General features: G+C 30.7%; 5 protein-coding genes and 1 non-coding gene across 11 annotated transcripts; 3 read left to right on the forward strand and 3 right to left on the reverse strand.

Moving 5' to 3' along the window:
• Nucleotides 1-17: 17 nt before the first annotated feature.
• Nucleotides 18-8,636, reverse strand: snx-13 (the record flags this gene model as incomplete). 4 transcript variants are annotated; one of them, NM_070625.8, is made up of 14 exons in its annotated part: nt 18-1,207; nt 1,262-1,415; nt 1,779-1,987; nt 2,033-2,110; nt 2,607-2,957; nt 3,729-4,037; nt 4,842-5,045; nt 5,247-5,372; nt 6,433-6,890; nt 7,535-7,633; nt 7,685-7,926; nt 8,003-8,124; nt 8,173-8,374; nt 8,421-8,636. In NM_070625.8, 14 exons carry the CDS (start codon nt 8,525-8,527, stop codon nt 1,046-1,048), a joined length of 2,823 nt encoding a protein of 940 aa, NP_503026.3. The 4 variants fall into 4 exon arrangements, with proteins under 4 accessions (NP_503026.3, NP_001299974.1, NP_001255919.1 ...); NM_001313045.3 differs by lacking the exons at nt 7,535-7,633; nt 7,685-7,926; nt 8,003-8,124; nt 8,173-8,374; nt 8,421-8,636 and having other exon boundaries at nt 1,046-1,207; nt 6,433-6,705; NM_001268990.3 differs by lacking the exons at nt 6,433-6,890; nt 7,535-7,633; nt 7,685-7,926; ... (1 more) ...; nt 8,173-8,374; nt 8,421-8,636 and having other exon boundaries at nt 1,046-1,207; nt 5,247-5,345.
• A 610-nt stretch (nt 8,637-9,246) lies between these two features.
• On the forward strand, nt 9,247-10,144 carry snr-1 (Small nuclear ribonucleoprotein Sm D3). The gene is made up of 3 exons (NM_070626.7): nt 9,247-9,332; nt 9,383-9,510; nt 9,562-10,144. The coding sequence occupies exons 1-3, from the start codon at nt 9,257-9,259 to the stop codon at nt 9,766-9,768; spliced, it is 411 nt and encodes a 136-aa protein (NP_503027.1). The 5' UTR covers nt 9,247-9,256; the 3' UTR covers nt 9,769-10,144.
• Y116A8C.43 lies at nt 10,049-11,895 on the forward strand (the record flags this gene model as incomplete). Of its 2 annotated transcripts, NM_070627.4 has the most annotated exons (5): nt 10,049-10,219; nt 10,345-10,551; nt 10,603-10,680; nt 11,022-11,239; nt 11,793-11,895. In NM_070627.4, 5 exons carry the CDS (start codon nt 10,049-10,051, stop codon nt 11,842-11,844), a joined length of 726 nt encoding a protein of 241 aa, NP_503028.1. In that variant the 3' UTR covers nt 11,845-11,895. The 2 variants fall into 2 exon arrangements, with proteins under 2 accessions (NP_503028.1, NP_001299982.1); NM_001313053.2 differs by lacking the exon at nt 11,022-11,239.
• Nucleotides 11,838-17,466, reverse strand: Y116A8C.27 (the record flags this gene model as incomplete). 2 transcript variants are annotated; one of them, NM_001268991.5, is made up of 6 exons in its annotated part: nt 11,838-12,158; nt 12,594-12,694; nt 12,773-12,942; nt 13,777-13,907; nt 16,524-16,628; nt 17,376-17,466. In NM_001268991.5, the coding sequence occupies 6 exons, from the start codon at nt 17,457-17,459 to the stop codon at nt 11,940-11,942; spliced, it is 810 nt and encodes a 269-aa protein (NP_001255920.1). The 2 variants fall into 2 exon arrangements, with proteins under 2 accessions (NP_001255920.1, NP_001255921.1); NM_001268992.3 differs by lacking the exons at nt 16,524-16,628; nt 17,376-17,466 and having other exon boundaries at nt 11,940-12,158; nt 13,777-13,832.
• Nucleotides 14,059-14,125, reverse strand: mir-1832.2. Its single transcript, NR_068220.1, has one exon. It is a non-coding gene; the product is annotated as a pre-microRNA mir-1832.2 (primary transcript).
• On the forward strand, nt 15,227-16,509 carry Y116A8C.29 (uncharacterized protein). The gene is made up of 3 exons (NM_070629.4): nt 15,227-15,331; nt 16,004-16,117; nt 16,366-16,509. Exons 1-3 carry the CDS (start codon nt 15,278-15,280, stop codon nt 16,456-16,458), a joined length of 261 nt encoding a protein of 86 aa, NP_503030.2. The 5' UTR covers nt 15,227-15,277; the 3' UTR covers nt 16,459-16,509.
• Nucleotides 17,467-17,507: the final 41 nt, after the last annotated feature.

The following is a 17,507-nucleotide window of genomic DNA, read 5'->3' on the forward strand; positions in this document are numbered from 1 at the left end:
TGTAGGTACGCAACACGTAAAATTAGAATGTATTATATTTAATACAAATTCATCAAAATAAATTATTGGCACAAAGAAATAAATACAATTAAACCGGAAAATAATGGGGGGGGGAATGGCAAAAAGAATGTGCAATATAGGAATTAATAAATGTGATATTATACAAATGCAAAAGCAGGGGATTTATAAAGAATTTGAACTATCACAACCAAAGTGTTCAGTGGAAATTTGAAAAATCTCGGTGATAAAGTTTACAGCCGTGGTAGGAACTAATCAAATCGAAATTTTATGTTAAAAAATCTTGTTTCGAAAAATCGGAAATTTTCGTTTCTCTAAAATCTTCAAAATATTTTTATTCTAAAAATCGAAATATTGAATTTAAAATTTTTTTCTATTCATAAAAAAACAGAAAGTTCAAGTTTTTTTTGGTTTTTTTAAAATATATTTATCTCAATAAAATTCGAAATTTCAATTTTTTCTAAAAACCTTTTTTTTTGGTTTTCGTCTAAAACCCGTAATTTTTTTTTCTAAAAAATAGAAAATTGTGGAGTTTTTTTTTCAAATATCGTCAAAAAAATTGGAAATGTAAGATTTTCAAAGAAAAACTTTAAAAAATGAATTCAAAAAAATTTAAAAAATCCAAAATTCAAAAATTTATCGTTTTTCGATTTTTAATCTCCAAAAAAATTTTTTAATTGTTTAAGCCGAAATTGCTATTTTCGATTTAAAACAACAAAAAAATGTCGATTTTAAATCGAAAAATATTCCAAAATATCGCCAAAAATTTAAAAATCGTTTAAACAAATTATATATTGAGTTTTTTTTTAATTAAAAAACCAAAATTTCTTGGTTTTTGATATATTTTTTTGTAAAATTCGAAATTTCAGATTTTTTATTTATTTTTCAAAAAAATGGTTTTTCTTTTTGTTTTTTTTTCAATTTTTTTCAATCTCTAACTTTTTTTTAAATCCTAACACGACTGTAACTAAAAAAATTATATTTTTTCGAATTCGACTAAACCACACACTTCGCAAAGAAATTGCGATCACATTTTTTTGGTTCTCGGAGATTTCGAGTGAAGTTGGGCGAATATTTTCTCGAATCGATTCGATGGGAAAACTTTTATCAGAGTTCGTTCCAGTAGTACATACAAAAGACGACGATTCAGATTTTTATTCTGAAATGCTTCCGATATCGTGTTGATTCCCTGAAAAATCAATATATTTGTACATTTTTTTTAGTGAAAAATGAAATTTTCAACCTTATAGCTAACATTAGCGCCAAGTATAATCCGTAGCTCGTCGGGAAGTGATGAAAGCATCAGAGTTTTCGCGAGTAGACGGGTTTTGTGGTGAAGCTCCGGTGGTTTTTCGACATATTCGGCTGCTAGTTCACCATTTGGCCACATTGATTCTCTGAAAAATTGGAAATTTAATTTTTTTTGTCTTGAATGTACTTAAATTTGGAATATTTTAAATTTTTCAATGATACTTTTCAGGAACAAAAAGGAATTTTAATTTGAAATTTTTTAAAAAAATTGATTTTTTTAACCGAAGTTATTTTGAATTCAAACAAAAAAATGTTTTAGGATTTTTTTGAAATTTTTTACAAAAAATGATTTTTTTTTAATTTGTCTTTGAAAAAAAAATTTTAAATAATAAATGTTTTTTTTTAATTAAGAATTTTTTAAATTTTTTTTTTCGAAAAAAAATTTCAAAAAACAATTTTTTGTAAAAAAGATTTTCTGAATTTTTTTCAAAAAATTCAACTTTCCGAACCTAAAAGAATTCAAATATCCTCCAACTTGTTGTTCACTAGTCAACCAATTAACAATATCCACAATTCGTTTGTTAATCGATGTTCCAAATGGAGTTACAATATGTTTTATTACAGTAACCAATTGACGCCGGAACCAAGCACTTCCTTGAGCTCCAAATACTTCACTGACGACGAGAACCAGAACTCGGAGCGGGATATTCTCGGATTCCTAAAATTTCGAGAATTGTTCCTATTAAATTAATTTAGTTATTACCGTATCCGTTAATGAAGCAGCAACTCTATCGGTTTCCATTACGGGCGGTCGATTTACTGTGCTACTACTGCTAGGATTCTGTAAATTGAGCTTTTTCGAAGAAAAAAAAAATCGATTTTTGATAAATTAGTTTAAAATTTTATGTTGAAACACGTGAAACGCAGCCAAAAATTGCAATTTTCAGACGGAATTTTAAACTTTAATATCAAAATCCAACAAATTCTCTAGATTTTCAGCAATTTCAAGTTGAAAAGCTTTAAATTTTAAGGGAAAAATTGAAATTTTCAGTTTTCAGTAGATCATGATGGGACAACCTGACACCACGTTTTTTCGCGAAAAAATTAGCAAAAAAAAAGTTTAGTTTTTTGTCGAGTTTTTGAGGGAAAAAAACTATGTTCTGAGTTAAAATTGTGAACTTTTAGGCTTTTCCAACAAAAAAATCACACTAGAAATTATAAAAAAGTGCAATTTTTGGGCAAAATTGTCAAGTTTTTCAAATAAAAACGCTTCAAACTAGAAAAAATTCCGTTATTTCATGTTTTTTGTCGGTCGTTAAAAAATTTTGTTTGCTTACAATAATAATTTTGGCGGCATTATTAATCCCAACACCCATCTTGGTGACACCTTCAAAAACTTGATCTGGAACAGCCATAACAGTCGTTCCGACAGCTTTAACACCATTTCGAATCGGATCAAACATGGCTGACATGAATTTTTTCGTCAACGGATTCGAATTTGCGTATTTTTTCTGCGATAAAAAGTCGAAAACGTGACGATCCATTTCTGGGTAATTGCGAAGAAGATGTGGTTGTAGAATACATGATAGATACATATTCAGTGCTTTTGTTCGTTTTTCCAGGAATTCATTATCCAAATTGTTGAACGTTTTTTTGCCGGGAAACGAGAGAGTTGACAGCTTTGGGAACTGAAATTTTTAAAGTTTAAAAATAGTTGTTTAGATTTTTGAGACACCACACGGGAAGGAGATCTGTGAGAAGCGGGGGCTAGCGAGTTTTCCAAAAAACACTTTTTTCTATATTTTCTGCTGCAAAAGAGGTCGTCATATATGTCCCTTAAAAAGTTGTGTAGATTTACGAGCACCCTTTACTATGTCTGGACAATAGCGAATTCATTTTTTGCAGGATTTTCCGTCGCTTAAAAATCATGTTTTTTTTTCGAGAAAATTGAGAAATGGAAAAAAAATATTAATTCCCCGATTTTTCAAAAAATAACTGAAAATTTTTGAGTTTTCAACAAAAAATGGGTTTTTTCATTTTTTTTTTCCCGACTTAAAAGAATTGCCAAAAAATTTTGGATAGTCAAACAAAATTTTTTTGAGCTTTTCAACCAATTTTCCAAAAAAGTAGCTTTTTTTTAATTTTCAACAAACAAAAATCAATTTTTAAAATTTTTAAACCGATTCTTTGAAAAATAGCTTGATTTTTCTCCGATTTCCAAAAAAAAAATTTTAATTTTTCAATCATTTTTCGAAGAATAGCTTAAAATTTTTTTTTTTAATTTTTAATCTTAAATAATAAATTAATAATATTAATATAAAATTTTTTCCAATATTTTTTTCATAAAAAATTCACTAATTACACAAAAATTTTGGTTTTTTTATTCAAAAAAATGCCGCCCAAGATCTCATTCTCCCAGATCTCCATTTCCGTGGTGCCTCCTCCATCATTTTCCGCACCTTTTGCACAAGAACTTGATGTAAAGTATGAAAATCTGAATATCTTCGAATAACATTCCAACTGCTAACTTCTCGTCCATTCACACATCGACTGACTCGTACATTATAAAGAGCATATGTCTGTTTTCCTTGATGACCTATTCCAAGTGTCTCAACTGTTGCAGTCATTACAGGCTCGTCTTCCAGTGGTCCGTCTACTACTTCTATCGACATTTTTCTTAGTGCAGATTCGCAATCTTCCGAACGATCCTGGGATGATGAGAATGATGTTACTGAATCACATTCTGATAGAGTTGGATCGTTTCGGTCCTGAAAAATTGTTAATTTAGAGGTTTTTTAGAGTATATAGGGCAAAAATTGAAATTTCACAGGATTTTGGATTTTGGCTTAAAAAATTTTTTGTTGTTTTTCAGGAAAAAATCTAAAATTTTAGATTTTTTTAAACAAAAATTGGGATGGTTTTTTTTTTCGAAAATAAGGTTTTTTAGAAAAAAAAGCACATTTTTTATTTGAAAATTTGAACAACTAAATTTTTAGTTTTTTTTGTTGAAAAACTAAAAACTTTGATTTTTTTAAGGGAATAATTTTTTCTTCAAAAAAAAACGACCAATATTTGATGCTGTATTCCGAAAAAGGTTTTTTTTTTGGAAAAAAATTTTTGTTTGGGAAAATGAATATTTTTCTCGAAAGAACCAAATTTTTTTTCTGAAAATAAGTGTTTTTCAGGAAAAAAAACGAATTTTTTGCTTGAAAATTGTAAAACCTATAGAGTTTTTTTTTTGAAAAGTGAATTTTTTTTTGAAAAACCAAAATTTTTGAAAAACCAAAATTTACATCGTTTTTCGTTCTGTTTGGAAAATTTTTGTTTGGAAAATACGAAAAATAAATTTATTTCGATTATTTCCCCCTAAAAACGGGAAACTTCCTTTTTTTAATTTTAATAATTTTTCAATTTTTTAAATGAATATAATTTTTTCTTCAAAAGCAGCCAAAATTTAGATTTTTTTTTGGCAAAATCGAACTTTTTTAGGAAAATAGATTTTTTTTTAGGAATATTGAAATTTTTTTCAAAAAAAATAGATTTTTTTGGATATCTCGAAATTTATAATAAACCTCATCAATAATTTCCAATTCCAACAACATTTTCACATAGCCCGCCGATTTTTTGAATGCCGGGAAGAAATGATCGTCAGTTTTCAACACTTCTATCACTTTTTCCTGAATCGATTCAAACCAGAGATCATGAGGTTCGTCGTTTTTAAGACTTTGAAGAAATCTCGAAATTAGAGCATCTTCTAGAGGAACTCGAGTTATTGCCTGAAAAAAAAATGCGATTTTTGGGGGTTTTTTTTATGGAAAAAGTGGAAAACTGATAATTTAACGATGAAAAATCAAAATTTTTAAGTTTAAAATGTAGAAAAATTCATTTTTCCAGATAAAACGAGCCTTTTTCACACGTTTTAGACCAAAAAATTCGAATTTTCATCGTTAAATAATCAGTTTTTCTTAATTTTCTACCTCTTCTGATAAATATTGATCATACATATACTTCGCAGCTTCTTTCACCGTCTCATATGCATCTGATTCACTGAGTTCTCCTTTTGAAAGTGAACGCATTTGGTGTTCAACGGAAACTTTGAAGCCCTGAAATTATATTTTTGAAGAAAATTCGCATAATTTCAATGTGAAACAGAAAAAAAATCAGCGAAAATGGTCCAAATGCTTCATTTTGGGTCATTTTCGCTGATTTTTTCGGGGTTTTCATAAAAAATCGAACAAAAGTATGATGTTGCACCGAAAATAGCTCGAAAACTGATTATTCCGGGATTTTTTGTACGAAAATCACATTTTTTTTCAAGTTTTCACAGCAAAAATGACAATTTTCGACCGGAGAAAGCGCGAAAATGAGCAAAATCGAGCTTTTTTCAGTCAATAAGTGCGAAAAAATTAATTTCCAGTTGTCCACGAGAAGTACACGCCCGGCGCGCCGCAGGGTTGCAAATCTTCGCTCCGCCCCTTTTTCAGTGCGGCATTGCGTTTTTTGCAGGATTTTTGACCGAAAATACTTGATTTTGGGTCATTTTCGCTGATTTTTTCAGTGTTTTTCATCAAAAATAGACCAAAAAAAGAGATTTTGCACAGAAAATAGCTCAAAAACTGTGCATTTCGGGATTTTTCATACGAAAAACGGAATTTCTCTAGTTATCATATCAAACTTTTTTGATTTTTGACACTTTCGAGTTGAAAAATAGGGAATTTTGGATTTTTCAGATCTAAAATCATATTTCTTCAAGCTTTCACAATGAAAACGGTTAAAAAACCACAAACTCTCGATTTTGGGAAATTTTTGAACGAAAACACTATAAATAAGTGATATATTGCGAATTTTGAATGTTAAACACAAAAAAAATCAGCAAAAATGACCTAAAACCAAAAAGTTTAGCAGAAAGACTGAGAAAATGCAAAAAATTAATTTCCAGTTGTCCACGAGAAGTACACGCTCGGCGCGCCGCAGGGTTGCAAATCTTCGCTCCGCCCATTTTTCTGTGCGGCATGCGTTTCTTGCAGGATTTTTGACCGAAAATTCTTTATTTTGGGTCATTTTCGCTGATCTTTTCAGTGTTTTTCATCAAAAATGGTGTTCTAAAGCAAAACTAAGCCAAAAAAACTGCAAAATCACACAAGTAGGACATTTCCAATGTACCTCAATGGCTAAATAAAGATCAATATAATTTTGACCGCCAGCTGATTTGAGAAATTCGCAGAACTGTGACAGAGCAATAGAATTCGTGAGAATAACGTGAAGTGGAAGCTGTACAAGTTGATCTCCATCTTCGCCAAATTTCGTGAGCAACGCGGAATCTTTGGATCCCAAGAAGTCGATTCGCCGCTGAACTAGATTTTCGACGAATTGTAGACTGGCTAGTTGTTGTTTAACGAAAGTATCCTGTTCTCCACCGGAATCCTTCCCTCTCATTACAATTTTTTCGTCAGCAATCGCTCGGAACACGGCTTCCAGCTCTTCGATGGATGTTGAACTCGTGAGACACGCCACAAAATCATCGGGTTTTGGTTCCACTTCACTGAGAAGCCAAACGATTAATTGAAATATTTCATTTGGATCGGAGAGGTAGTCCAGAGTAGGCAGAATCACTTTTCTTACTGAAAAAAAAAAATAATAACTAGATTTTTAAATGTTATTTTCGTTTTTTTATCCATTTTTCGCCAGCAAAGAGCGTTGCGAGACCTTCTATGTCCCTTTAAAAGTTGTGTAGATTTACGAGCACCGTGTACTATGCGAGGACAAGCGTTTTTTTCGGCAAAAATGTCTGAGATTTCCTATTTTCTGAAGAAAAATTGTGTGTTTCGATGGTTTTGTTGCTATTTTTTGAAAAATCGAAAAACTTTAAATTTTTGGATTTCAAAAAAGTTAACGAAAAATATTTTTTAGTTTTTTCCCCGATTTTTCGAAAAATAGCATTAAAATTTTTCGATTTTCAACAAAAAATCAATAAAAAATTATTTTTTCTATAATTTTTTTTATTATTTTAGGCAGAATTAAATTTAAAACGCAAAAAACCGTGAAATCCTGCTAGAAAATACGTTTTTCATGCTTGTCCACGAGTATACTCGTGGCTCGCAAATCTACACATCTTTTAAAGGGACATTGACTTTTTTTTCAGAAAAAAATTAAATTTTCCATCAAATTTCGGTCATTTTTTGTCTTTTTAGAAGAAAATTCGATTTAAAAATTGATTTTATTTTTTCAATTTTTCTCAATTTCCTGAATATCTTCCGACACTGACCAACAACTTCTCGAAGCAAGAATCTCAGCGGCCGACATCTAAAATCTTCCGGTGGCATTATTAAATAGAGAATTATATCGACAAGATCATGAAGATAGGCTGAAAAATCGGAAAAAATTGAATTTTTTCATCGAAAATCTCAATTTTTACCATTTTCATAATGCGGTGTAGTTGAAAGAAGATCTCTACACAACGATTTTTCCATTTCCAGCTCAAAATCAAAGAAATTGCTGAGCAATTCCGCTTCCAAATCTTCAGGGGATAATGTTTTATCTTTTTCCTTCGCTTGAAATGCAGTTCTTTCCTTAGCTTTCCGGAAAAGCCGTAAATGAGAAGCAAAATCGTCGACAACGTCACGCGTGAGCAATGGAACCCAATCAACCTGGCGGAGACTGGAAATTTGAGATTTTATTGATTTTTTTCCATTTTTTGTTTTATAAAATAAAATTTTATTAATGAGCTACACACCATTGTGTCAATGAGGCAATTGATCTTCGGGAGGTTCTCTTTAAGCTTTGTTCAAAAATATTATCATTTGAAAGTGTTTTATACCAAAAGCCGACGTAATCCCGTGTTATATTGCCGAGAATCTAAAAAAAAATATTTTTAATAACATTTCAGTCCACATAAATCCCTACTTGTTCTAAAACCAAATCTAATTGCGGTGAATTGCACATTGAATGCACCTCCACATATTGATTTTGCTCTTTGAGTCGTTTTCCATTTTTCAGCAGAGCCTCAATTCCCGCAGATAATTTTCCTTTTTGCAGATTTTCGGATAAAATTCCAGCGATTTCGTCATGTTTTTCGTGTCCCGTTTGATAGAAAATGTAGAGAAATCTGAAGGTATTCCAGTTTAAGGTTTTTCTAAAGAATTAAAGCTTACCCCGCTACGAAACAGAGGATACTGGCTGGAAGAACGATTAGACCGGTTGAACCGAATGTTGCTAGGAAAAGGACTACAGCAAGGAGAATATAAAGCCGATTTGACATTTTTCTAGAGAATTTTCCGATTTTTCTTCATATTTTACATAAAATTATGGAAATTCATCTGTAAAATCTGGTAAATAATTAAAAAATTCTATGCGCATTCCGTAAAACTAGTATCTCGGGGACAAGGGAACGTGAGATTTGAAATAGTTTCTGGCAGCTTTACAAATGAAAATTGCTGTATTTTTTTAGTATTTATAATTGATTAAGAATAATATAATAGTTTTCATTTAATTAAATATTTAAATTTGCATTTTACATAAATGCTAGTCTCCAATTTCGGCGTTCTTGCGTCTCCGGGAAGTTAACTTCATGAGGCCCTTCCCGCAAACGCGCCCCACTGCACACGCTGCGTGCTGCGTCGCGTGCCTTATTTTCGAATTTTATTCCCTTCATTTTTCATTTTGAGCTCTTCATTTTTCGTAATTTTTAGAAAGAAAAACCGTTTTATTTCTAGATTTTCTTCAAAATAAAGTTCTAAAACACATTTTTCTCATCTGGAAATCCATTTGTTGCCACATTTTTCTTGCAACGCGTGCAAATTCTAGAATTTTCCGAAAAAACTTCATTTTCGGGGTTTTATTCCTTTTTTGTCTATTATGCTCAGCATATTTCAAATGAGAACAAACTTTACCGTGAAAAGTGTGAAAATCTGAAATTTTAGGCGATTCTACTTCTTTTTTCTAACGTTTTCTCCCTTCAAGCCGAATCTACAGAATCAAAATTTTCAGAATGACTTCAGTTGGTGTCCCAATCAAGATTCTTCATGAGGCCGAAGGTCACATGGTCACGCTCGAAACCGTTACAGGTAATCATTTTCGAATTTCCCGTCGCTCAATAAATACTTTTCTATTCCAGGCGAAGTTTACCGAGGAAAACTTTCTGAAGCCGAAGACAACATGAACTGTCAGCTGGCTGAAACCGTTGTGACTTTCCGCGACGGAAGAAGTCATCAATTGGACAACGTTTTCATTCGCGGAAACAAGGTTTTTCACCATTTTTCTCTAAATTTCAGCTGTAAACCAATCAATTTCCAGATCCGATTCATGATTCTGCCGGATATGCTCAAAAACGCGCCAATGTTCAAAAATATCGGAAGAGCCCAGAAAGGAGCCATTGGAATGGGTTTGGGAGGTCTCGATCAGCGTGGAAGAGGACGTGGAACCGCTTTCCGTCGACCAATGGGCCGTGGAGGACCACGTGGAATGTCTCGCCCGGGAGGAGCTCCAACGTTCCGTGGATAAGCACAACACGGCGCAAATATAATCAATTCTCTGTATTTTTTCTCTCTCTCGAGTCCCCCATTCTTCCAGTTTCTCTTCTTTTCAAAGCGTGCGCAGACCGTTGAATTTGACGTGATCTCCTGCTTGTCCCGGCTCCGCACTTTGTTATTTGTTGAATCATACTTCATTTTTCATAAATTATTTTCCAGAAAAAAGACGACGACAAACTGGTTTCGGAGATTTCCCTGTAAGATTACCACAATTCCAAAGTGTGGTATTCGCCTAGAATATAACTGGCGAAATGGTAAATCATTCGCCAGTCGTCTTCTTTTTGTTCTCCTTATTCTTTTATTCGCATTTAAATGGAGCATTCGATGATGCAGAGCATTTTCCAAAAGGGATAGAGGATAGAGCCAAACTTTTGGCACGGGCAGACCAGTGTGTGCTAAAATATTTAGAGTTTACCGGCAAAGTGAGTAATTTTTCGCAAAAAATTGAGCGAAAAACTTGAAAATCCACGTTTTTTTTCGAGCCGCTCCGCTTGCTATTGCGTCGCGGTCGCGAATATTCTGTTATTTTTTTTATTTCTCTGTTCAGAAGCTTTCACATCTGCCGTACACTGTAAAACGATGTGCTCTCTCGGAATATTTCACTTGGGAAGAGTCTGGAACATTTTTTCCGTTTCAAAAATGCAATAATTTCGTGTTTTTCGGGGGAAATTCCCTCCAAATATTGAATAATACCGATTTTAAGATGCTCAATTGCAAATATTTGATTATCGATTCGAGGGAGAACCTCCGTGGAGTTTGTAGTTTATAGTCGAAGAAATGAACTTTTAAATTCTGAAATTTTCAGCTTGAAAATTATAAAAAAGTAGATGATCTTTCAAAATCACAACTAAACAATGCTCTGCTTCAATTTAAAGAAGAAAATGTAAGCTGAAAATACAAATTTAATTTAAAAATATTTTTGAAATCGAGGTGCAATCGCCCCCAACGCGAAAAGGTCTCGTTTTGGCGGGGAAACTGGGGATTCAAATATTTTGCGACCTTTTTTAGTCTTTTTTTTGTTGCTCTGACCGTTTTTTTAAATTATTTTTCTGCTAAAAATGTAATTTTTTCTGAAAATCGTCAAGAACAACTGAAAAAACGTAAAAATGTTTAAAAAAAACATGTGAAAACGTTTGAATGTCTAATTTTTGCCGCCAATACCCAACGAGATTCCGTGGAGCGCGATTGCACCAACCTTAATTTCGAAAAGGGCATGTTTTCCAGGTAATAGAGCATATTTTCATCTTTGAAATGAAAGAAATTGAAAATTATTTGGATAACCTTCTGAAAATTAGAAAAATATATTCCCTTATTGTATGCCAAATTACGATTCGTGTACCGACGTTTGTCGGGGAAGATGTGATTTGGCAATTTGCAGAGAATATTTTAAGAGATGATTATTATATTTTGTTGAAAATCACCAAAGAAGCAAGTTATATAGAGTAAGTTTGAATTTTCAAAAAAAAATTCAATTTTCTTTCAAAAGTAAAAAAAATCAGTTTTTATGATGAGAAAACCGAATTTTCAATAATTTCCGGTAATATTTCAACGGCACTTCTTAATTTGTACGCGCCTTTTGAAATCGAGGCGCAATCGCGCTCCAACGCGAAAAAGTTGGGTACCGTTAGGAACTGGCGGCAAAACGATAAATTCAAACGTTTTCAGTTATTTTTCGGCTTATTTTCGTTATTTCTCTGGTGGTGTTTTATAATTTTTTTTGTCAAAAAAATTCAATTTCGTCATAAAATGCATAAAAATCACTCAAAAAATCACAAAAAAGTCGAAAAATGCTTGATTTTCCCCGTTTTCGAGAATTTTTCGTATTTTCCGTAAATTTTTATGCCAAAAATCTGTTAAAAAAGTAATTTTGACGAAAAGTGCTCGAAAAACATTTGATTTTCTAGCTTTCCCGTCTAAAAGGTCCAATGTTCGGTGGAGCGCGATTTCCAAATTTGCATTTTTCTACGTCTCCATAATAACACGACATTTTTTCAGGTTCTACTTCTTCGCGAACAATGAATACCAATGTATGATGCGTTATTTATAAAATAATATTTTAATTAAAATGAAGAAATGAATTTAAAAAAAACAAAACAAACAATTACTAAAACAAGCTAAAAACTAGAGATTTTAAAAAAGAAATTAAACAGTTTTTGAAGTGAAATTATTTGAATTAAAATAGACAAAAAGACAAGCAGCCGACAGTCTTGTCATGAGTTCTTCTCTTTCAATTCCGTGAGCCCATTCAACATTTCCCCATGTTTCTGCTTGAGTTCTCTGTTCCAGTGTTGCTGCATCGATTGCTGTGTCTGGGTCGATGTGATGACGAATTGCGTTGTAGGCGATCACGAATGATTTGACCTAGAAATTTTTTTTGGATTTTTTAATAATTTTTTTTTGTAAAATTCATAAAAATTGAATTTTTGTGTTAAAAAAATTTCTGAAATTTTTTAAAAAACTATTTTATTTTTAAAATTTAGAAAATTTTAATATTCTTGTAAATTGCTTCCAATTTTGTAAAAACAAATTGAATTTTTTTTCGATTAAAAAAACTAAATAAAAATTTCTTCAATAAAATGATTTTGGATTAAAGAAAGTTGATTTTTTTAGAAGATTTTGAAAAATTAATTGCAAAAAATTTTTTTGGTAAAATGTTTTGGATTTTTTGTTGCTTTTTTGTGTGAAGATGTGAAATTTTTAGAGCTTCTAATTCAGAAATCTCATTTCTTAAAATGATAGGTAAGGTAATCAAGGTAGGTAAGGCAGGTAAGGTAGGTAGATAGGTAGGCATCTTACCGATTCAGTTGCATACTGAAGCCCAACAAGAGCCGGGAAATTGTGCTGACGAATCCATCTGTCGATTTTTTCCTTATCGTTCTCGCTGGCCACGTCACAGTCTATAATTTTTTGGAATTTTTATTAAATTTTTTTTATTCGAAAATTTAAAAAATCCCATTTTCCAAAACCACAAATACCTAAAATATTCTCGCTGGGGCGAACTTTAATTCCCAAATCGTTATTCAAATTCTTGATAAGCGGAGCCCATTTCTCCTCCTGGTAGCGATGAAGTTTCGAGCTTTCCGTATTGAAGAACAATACAGTGTCACCTTCCACGTAATCGAGGATTTTTTGAGAAATTGTGTCGCTGAAAATGGACGATTTTTTGGTTTAAAAAAAAATTTAACTACAAAAAAGTTGATTTTTCAAAAAACAAAAAAAAATTGTTTAAAAATTAATAATTTTTTAGAAAATGGAAAAAAACGAGTTTTTTGAAAAAGTCCTGTAAACAATTTTTTCAGAATTTTTTCCAATAATAACAATTTTTTTTCAGAAAATCGAAAAAAAAATTTATTATGGAAAAAAAAAAACATTTTCATTTCAGACATCATATTTTGTTTTTGAAATAAAAAAAATACTTTTTCAGAAATAAATGGAGAAAAATATGTTTTCTTTTTTGAAAAACTTCTAAAAAATTTTTTCAAAAATTCAAAAAAATAGAAATTTATCTTTTTAAAAAATTGGAAAAACGTGGGTTTTTGTAGAAAAATAACCAAAAATCGAGATTTTCAGCAAATCTTTAAAAAAATAATTTTTCCATATTTTTTTAATATAAAATGTTAGATTTTTCTTTAAAATTTATATATATAAAATTTATATAGATTTATTAAGAATCTTAGAATTTTAGAATTTTTTTAAAGATAATTTTTAGAAAATCGAGAAAAATTTTTTTTTTTTTTGGAAAAAATCAACATTTTGTTCTCACAATCAGAAATCTTTTTTTTTTAAATGAAATCTAAAAAGAATAATGTTTTTTTTTTGAAAAATTTCAAAAAAATTAACTTTTCAGAAATGAAAACAATTTTTTTAAAAGAAAATAGAGAAAAGTAATTTTTTTTTGTTGAAAAACTTCTAAAAAAATTTTCAAAATTTAAAAATTAATTTTTTTCGAAAAATGGAAATTTTTTCTCGCATTACGAACGCAGTCTGTTCCAATGGATTATCCTGAGCAGTGAATGCAAGACCAGTCAATCTCATTTGTCCCAACTGCAGAAATTCGTCTTGTGATGACCATTCTTCAGCAATTGCCAGTGCAAGTGGATATGAGTCGAGCTGAAAATTAGAGACTTGAAGCTATGATGACGTCATTATTTAGAAAAATGCGCATTTTGTGTTAAAAATCCCGAAATATTCTGGAAATCCAAAAAAAAAAAACTGAAAGTCACGAAAAATGGCTTAATTCCTTTCAAAATGATAACGACCAATCAGCGAATCGCTCTGCCCACTTTTGACGCTGATTGGTTCACAAAAGTGGGCCGAGCGATTCGCTGATTGGTCGAAGTTAGTCAAAATTGAAAAATCTCGATTTTTCGTTTTTTAAAGGTGGAGTAGCGCTAGTGGGGAAATTGCTTTAAAACATGCCTATGACGTCACAATGACCGAATATCATGATAAAAAAAATTCAAAAAAATTTTCTAAATTTTATATGATTTTTTGAAAATTGAAAAAATCTCAGTTTTTGCCTAATTTCTATTTGAATTACCGCCAATTGGATTTGTTCGATGGAGCGCGCTTGCACGTTTTTAAATTTATTTATTTTATTTATTGTTATTTTCCACCGATTTTTATAATTTCGGTGTTTTTTTGCTCGAATTTTAAAGAAAAAGTCAAAATAAATGCAAATTTTCGATTAAAAAGCACGCTTACTGGCGTAAATCAGTGAAATTAATTAATTCAGGCTCGAAATCGTTTAAAATCGTTACTTTTTCATTTTTACGCCTGTAAGCGTGCTTTTTAATCGGAAATTTGCATTTATCTTGACTTTTTCTCTTAAATTCAAGCAAAAATACACTGAAAACATTAAAAATCGGTGGAAAATAACAATAAATAAAATAAATAAATTTAAAAACGTGCAAGCGCGCTCCATCGAACAAATCCAATTGGCGGAAATTCAAATAGGAATTAGGCAAAAACTGAGATTTTTTCAATTTTCAAAAAATCATATAAAATTTAGAAAATTTTTTTGAATTTTTTTATCATGATATTCGGTCATTGTGACGTCATAGGCATGTTTTAAAGCAATTTCCCCACACTGGCGCTACTCCACCTTTAGTGTAATTTTTCGGAAATTTCGATTTTTTTTTGGATTTTTCTTAACTGATTTTTGAAGTAAAAGTAAACATTTTTTGGAAAACCAAACAATTTCATTTTTGTTCCGTTTTTGACTTTTTTCTTTGAAACTCAATACAATTTGCCATCATCATCATGTGTCATTGTACCTATGTAAATATTACTTTCATTCTCTGCGTCTCCCCTGAAATTTTTCAATTTTTTGCCTGCGGTCAGTGTGAAAGTGTAAAAGCAAACTTTTCTGGTATTTGCATAATTTTTTTCGCGGCCGTTTTTTTTTGTTTTAAAATTATTTTATTCTTTTTAGAAGCTTCAGAGGAATGTTTTCTTAATTTTCTTGACAATTCGAAGAAATGACTCTCCACAACATTGCATTGCACCTTCTCCCGGTTTTTATTTTCGCTATTGTAAGTTACTTTTTACTTAAAAAAGGGTCTCGACACGCACAATTTTTTGTGCGCCTTTAAAAATTATTGTAGTTTTTTTTCAAGTTAACTAAATAATATATTTCTTACAAAAAATTGTTGAAATAACAGTACTCTTCAAAAAAAATCGTGTCGAGACCCGGCACCGTATTTTTGAAAATTTTCATCCGCTCTCAAACGTTACGTCTCGTTAGGTATTAATTAGAATTTCAAATGTTTTGATACATTTTTAGTGTTTCTTATTATTTTTATCTCAAAATGATGCAAACAATGCAATTTCGACATAAAAATATTTAAAAAAAAAACGAAAAACACTTGAAAACCGGTAGAATCAAGCTTTTGTCGTCTTTTCAACGAAGATTTTTTCGTGAAAAATGAAAAATAATGTGAAAAATCTAATTTTTTTTCAATTCGGACGAAAATTGAGTCAAATAGAGTTTAAAAAATCTAATTTTTTACAACATTTGTAATAAATCTATAATTATATGTTTAAGAACGATTTTTACCAAAAAAAAAACGGGCGAAAAATCGAAAAATGCTTGAAAACTGAAGAAATTCACAAAAATAATTTAATTTGATATCCTAACGAGACCCAAAGTTTAGGGGCGGGGCGTTGTTGTCCGCGGAGCGCCATTGCATATCTCAAATTTTCAGTTTCTCATAATTCTGATCTTCGTGTGTCGGAAAGCAGACTCAAAGATTATTTCAAGGTTCTCATCGAGAAGATCAAGCCAAATGTCACTCGCATCCCGGAAATCGAGTTCTGCGGTAATTTTTGATTTTTGGCAAATTAGTTGAAAACTCAGGAAAACCACAAAAACAAGCTTTTTCAAACTTTGGTACTACGACGACCAATCAGCAGCTCGCTCCGTCCACTTTTGACGCTGATTGGTCGCAGTTAACCAAAATTTGAAAAATCAGAATTTTTCGTCGTTTTTTTTGTGATTTTTTGCATATAGGCATATAATTTGGATTTTTTTTAACTAAAAAATCTTATAAAAATAAGATTTTTTCAGACAAATCCCCGTCAATGTGCAATGAATTTGGTCACAAATTCATCAGATTTTATGGAGAAGGAACCAATTTCTGAGAAACCTGTATTTGTTTAACTTTTTCCACTTTTTGTATATATTTTTTTTAAAATAAAAGCTGCTGCTACTAGACATTCCCGTACTTTTAGCACTTGTCCTCCTTGAGTTTTGAGAACACGATGATCCAGAAGAACTTTATGAATTTGATTTCCGGTGCTCTCGTCCGTCTCGTTAATTACTGATACTTCCTGCAAAAAATGTTTGGGTTTTTGGGGAGGAAGTTGTGAAAATTTGCGGTTATCCCCGTAAAAGTTGAATTTTTTCATTAAAAAATTCAGATTTTCTTTTTTTTTTTTTTTTAGAAAATCGCTATTTATTTTTCAATTTTTTGGCGTTTTTCATAGAAAATCGTTACTTTTTAATTTTTTTTCTTCCATTTTTCAATGTTTTCCAAAAAAAATCGCAAAAAAAATTACCGATTTTTTTGGATTTTCATAGTAAAACCAAAAAAGACGATTTTTCTCGATTTTCATATTTTTTAAAATGGAAAATGGAAAATTTTCAATTTTTTGGTTTTTAGAGAAAAAATTTCAAAATCGAATATTTTTGATTTTTTTTGTTGCAGAGGAAAACATTTTTTCTTTTTTTTTAAATTGTTTTTCTGTGTTTACCCAGAGTTCTGATGTGATAAAAATTATATTTTATTAAAAAAGAGAAATTTCTGATTTTTTTATTATTGAAAATCGAAAAAATAAATTCGATATTTTTTGAATTTTTGAGGAAAAATAAAGAAAAAATGAATACTTTTTAAATAATTTTCGATGTTACATAGAAAAACGTTCAAAAATGGCACTTTTTGATGTTAAAAAAAAATGCAATTTCGTTAAAAAAAAAGATTTCTGAAAAATATGTTTTTGAAAAAAAAAACGATAATTTTCCGATTTTTAAAGCATTTTTTTTTACAAAACACTCTTTGGAATTTCCTGAAAAATTACCTTATAGAACTTTTTCGGTTTTGTCAGTGCAGAGGCTTGAGCAGCAGCAAATCGCCGAGCAACACGGCCAAGATTGGACGCCATTTGAGCACTGAAATTGAATTTTTCTAAAAAAAAAAATTTAAAATTCAA

This window comes from Caenorhabditis elegans, chromosome IV (genome assembly GCF_000002985.6).
Source record: "Caenorhabditis elegans chromosome IV".
NCBI classification, from domain to species: Eukaryota; Metazoa; Nematoda; class Chromadorea; order Rhabditida; family Rhabditidae; genus Caenorhabditis; species Caenorhabditis elegans.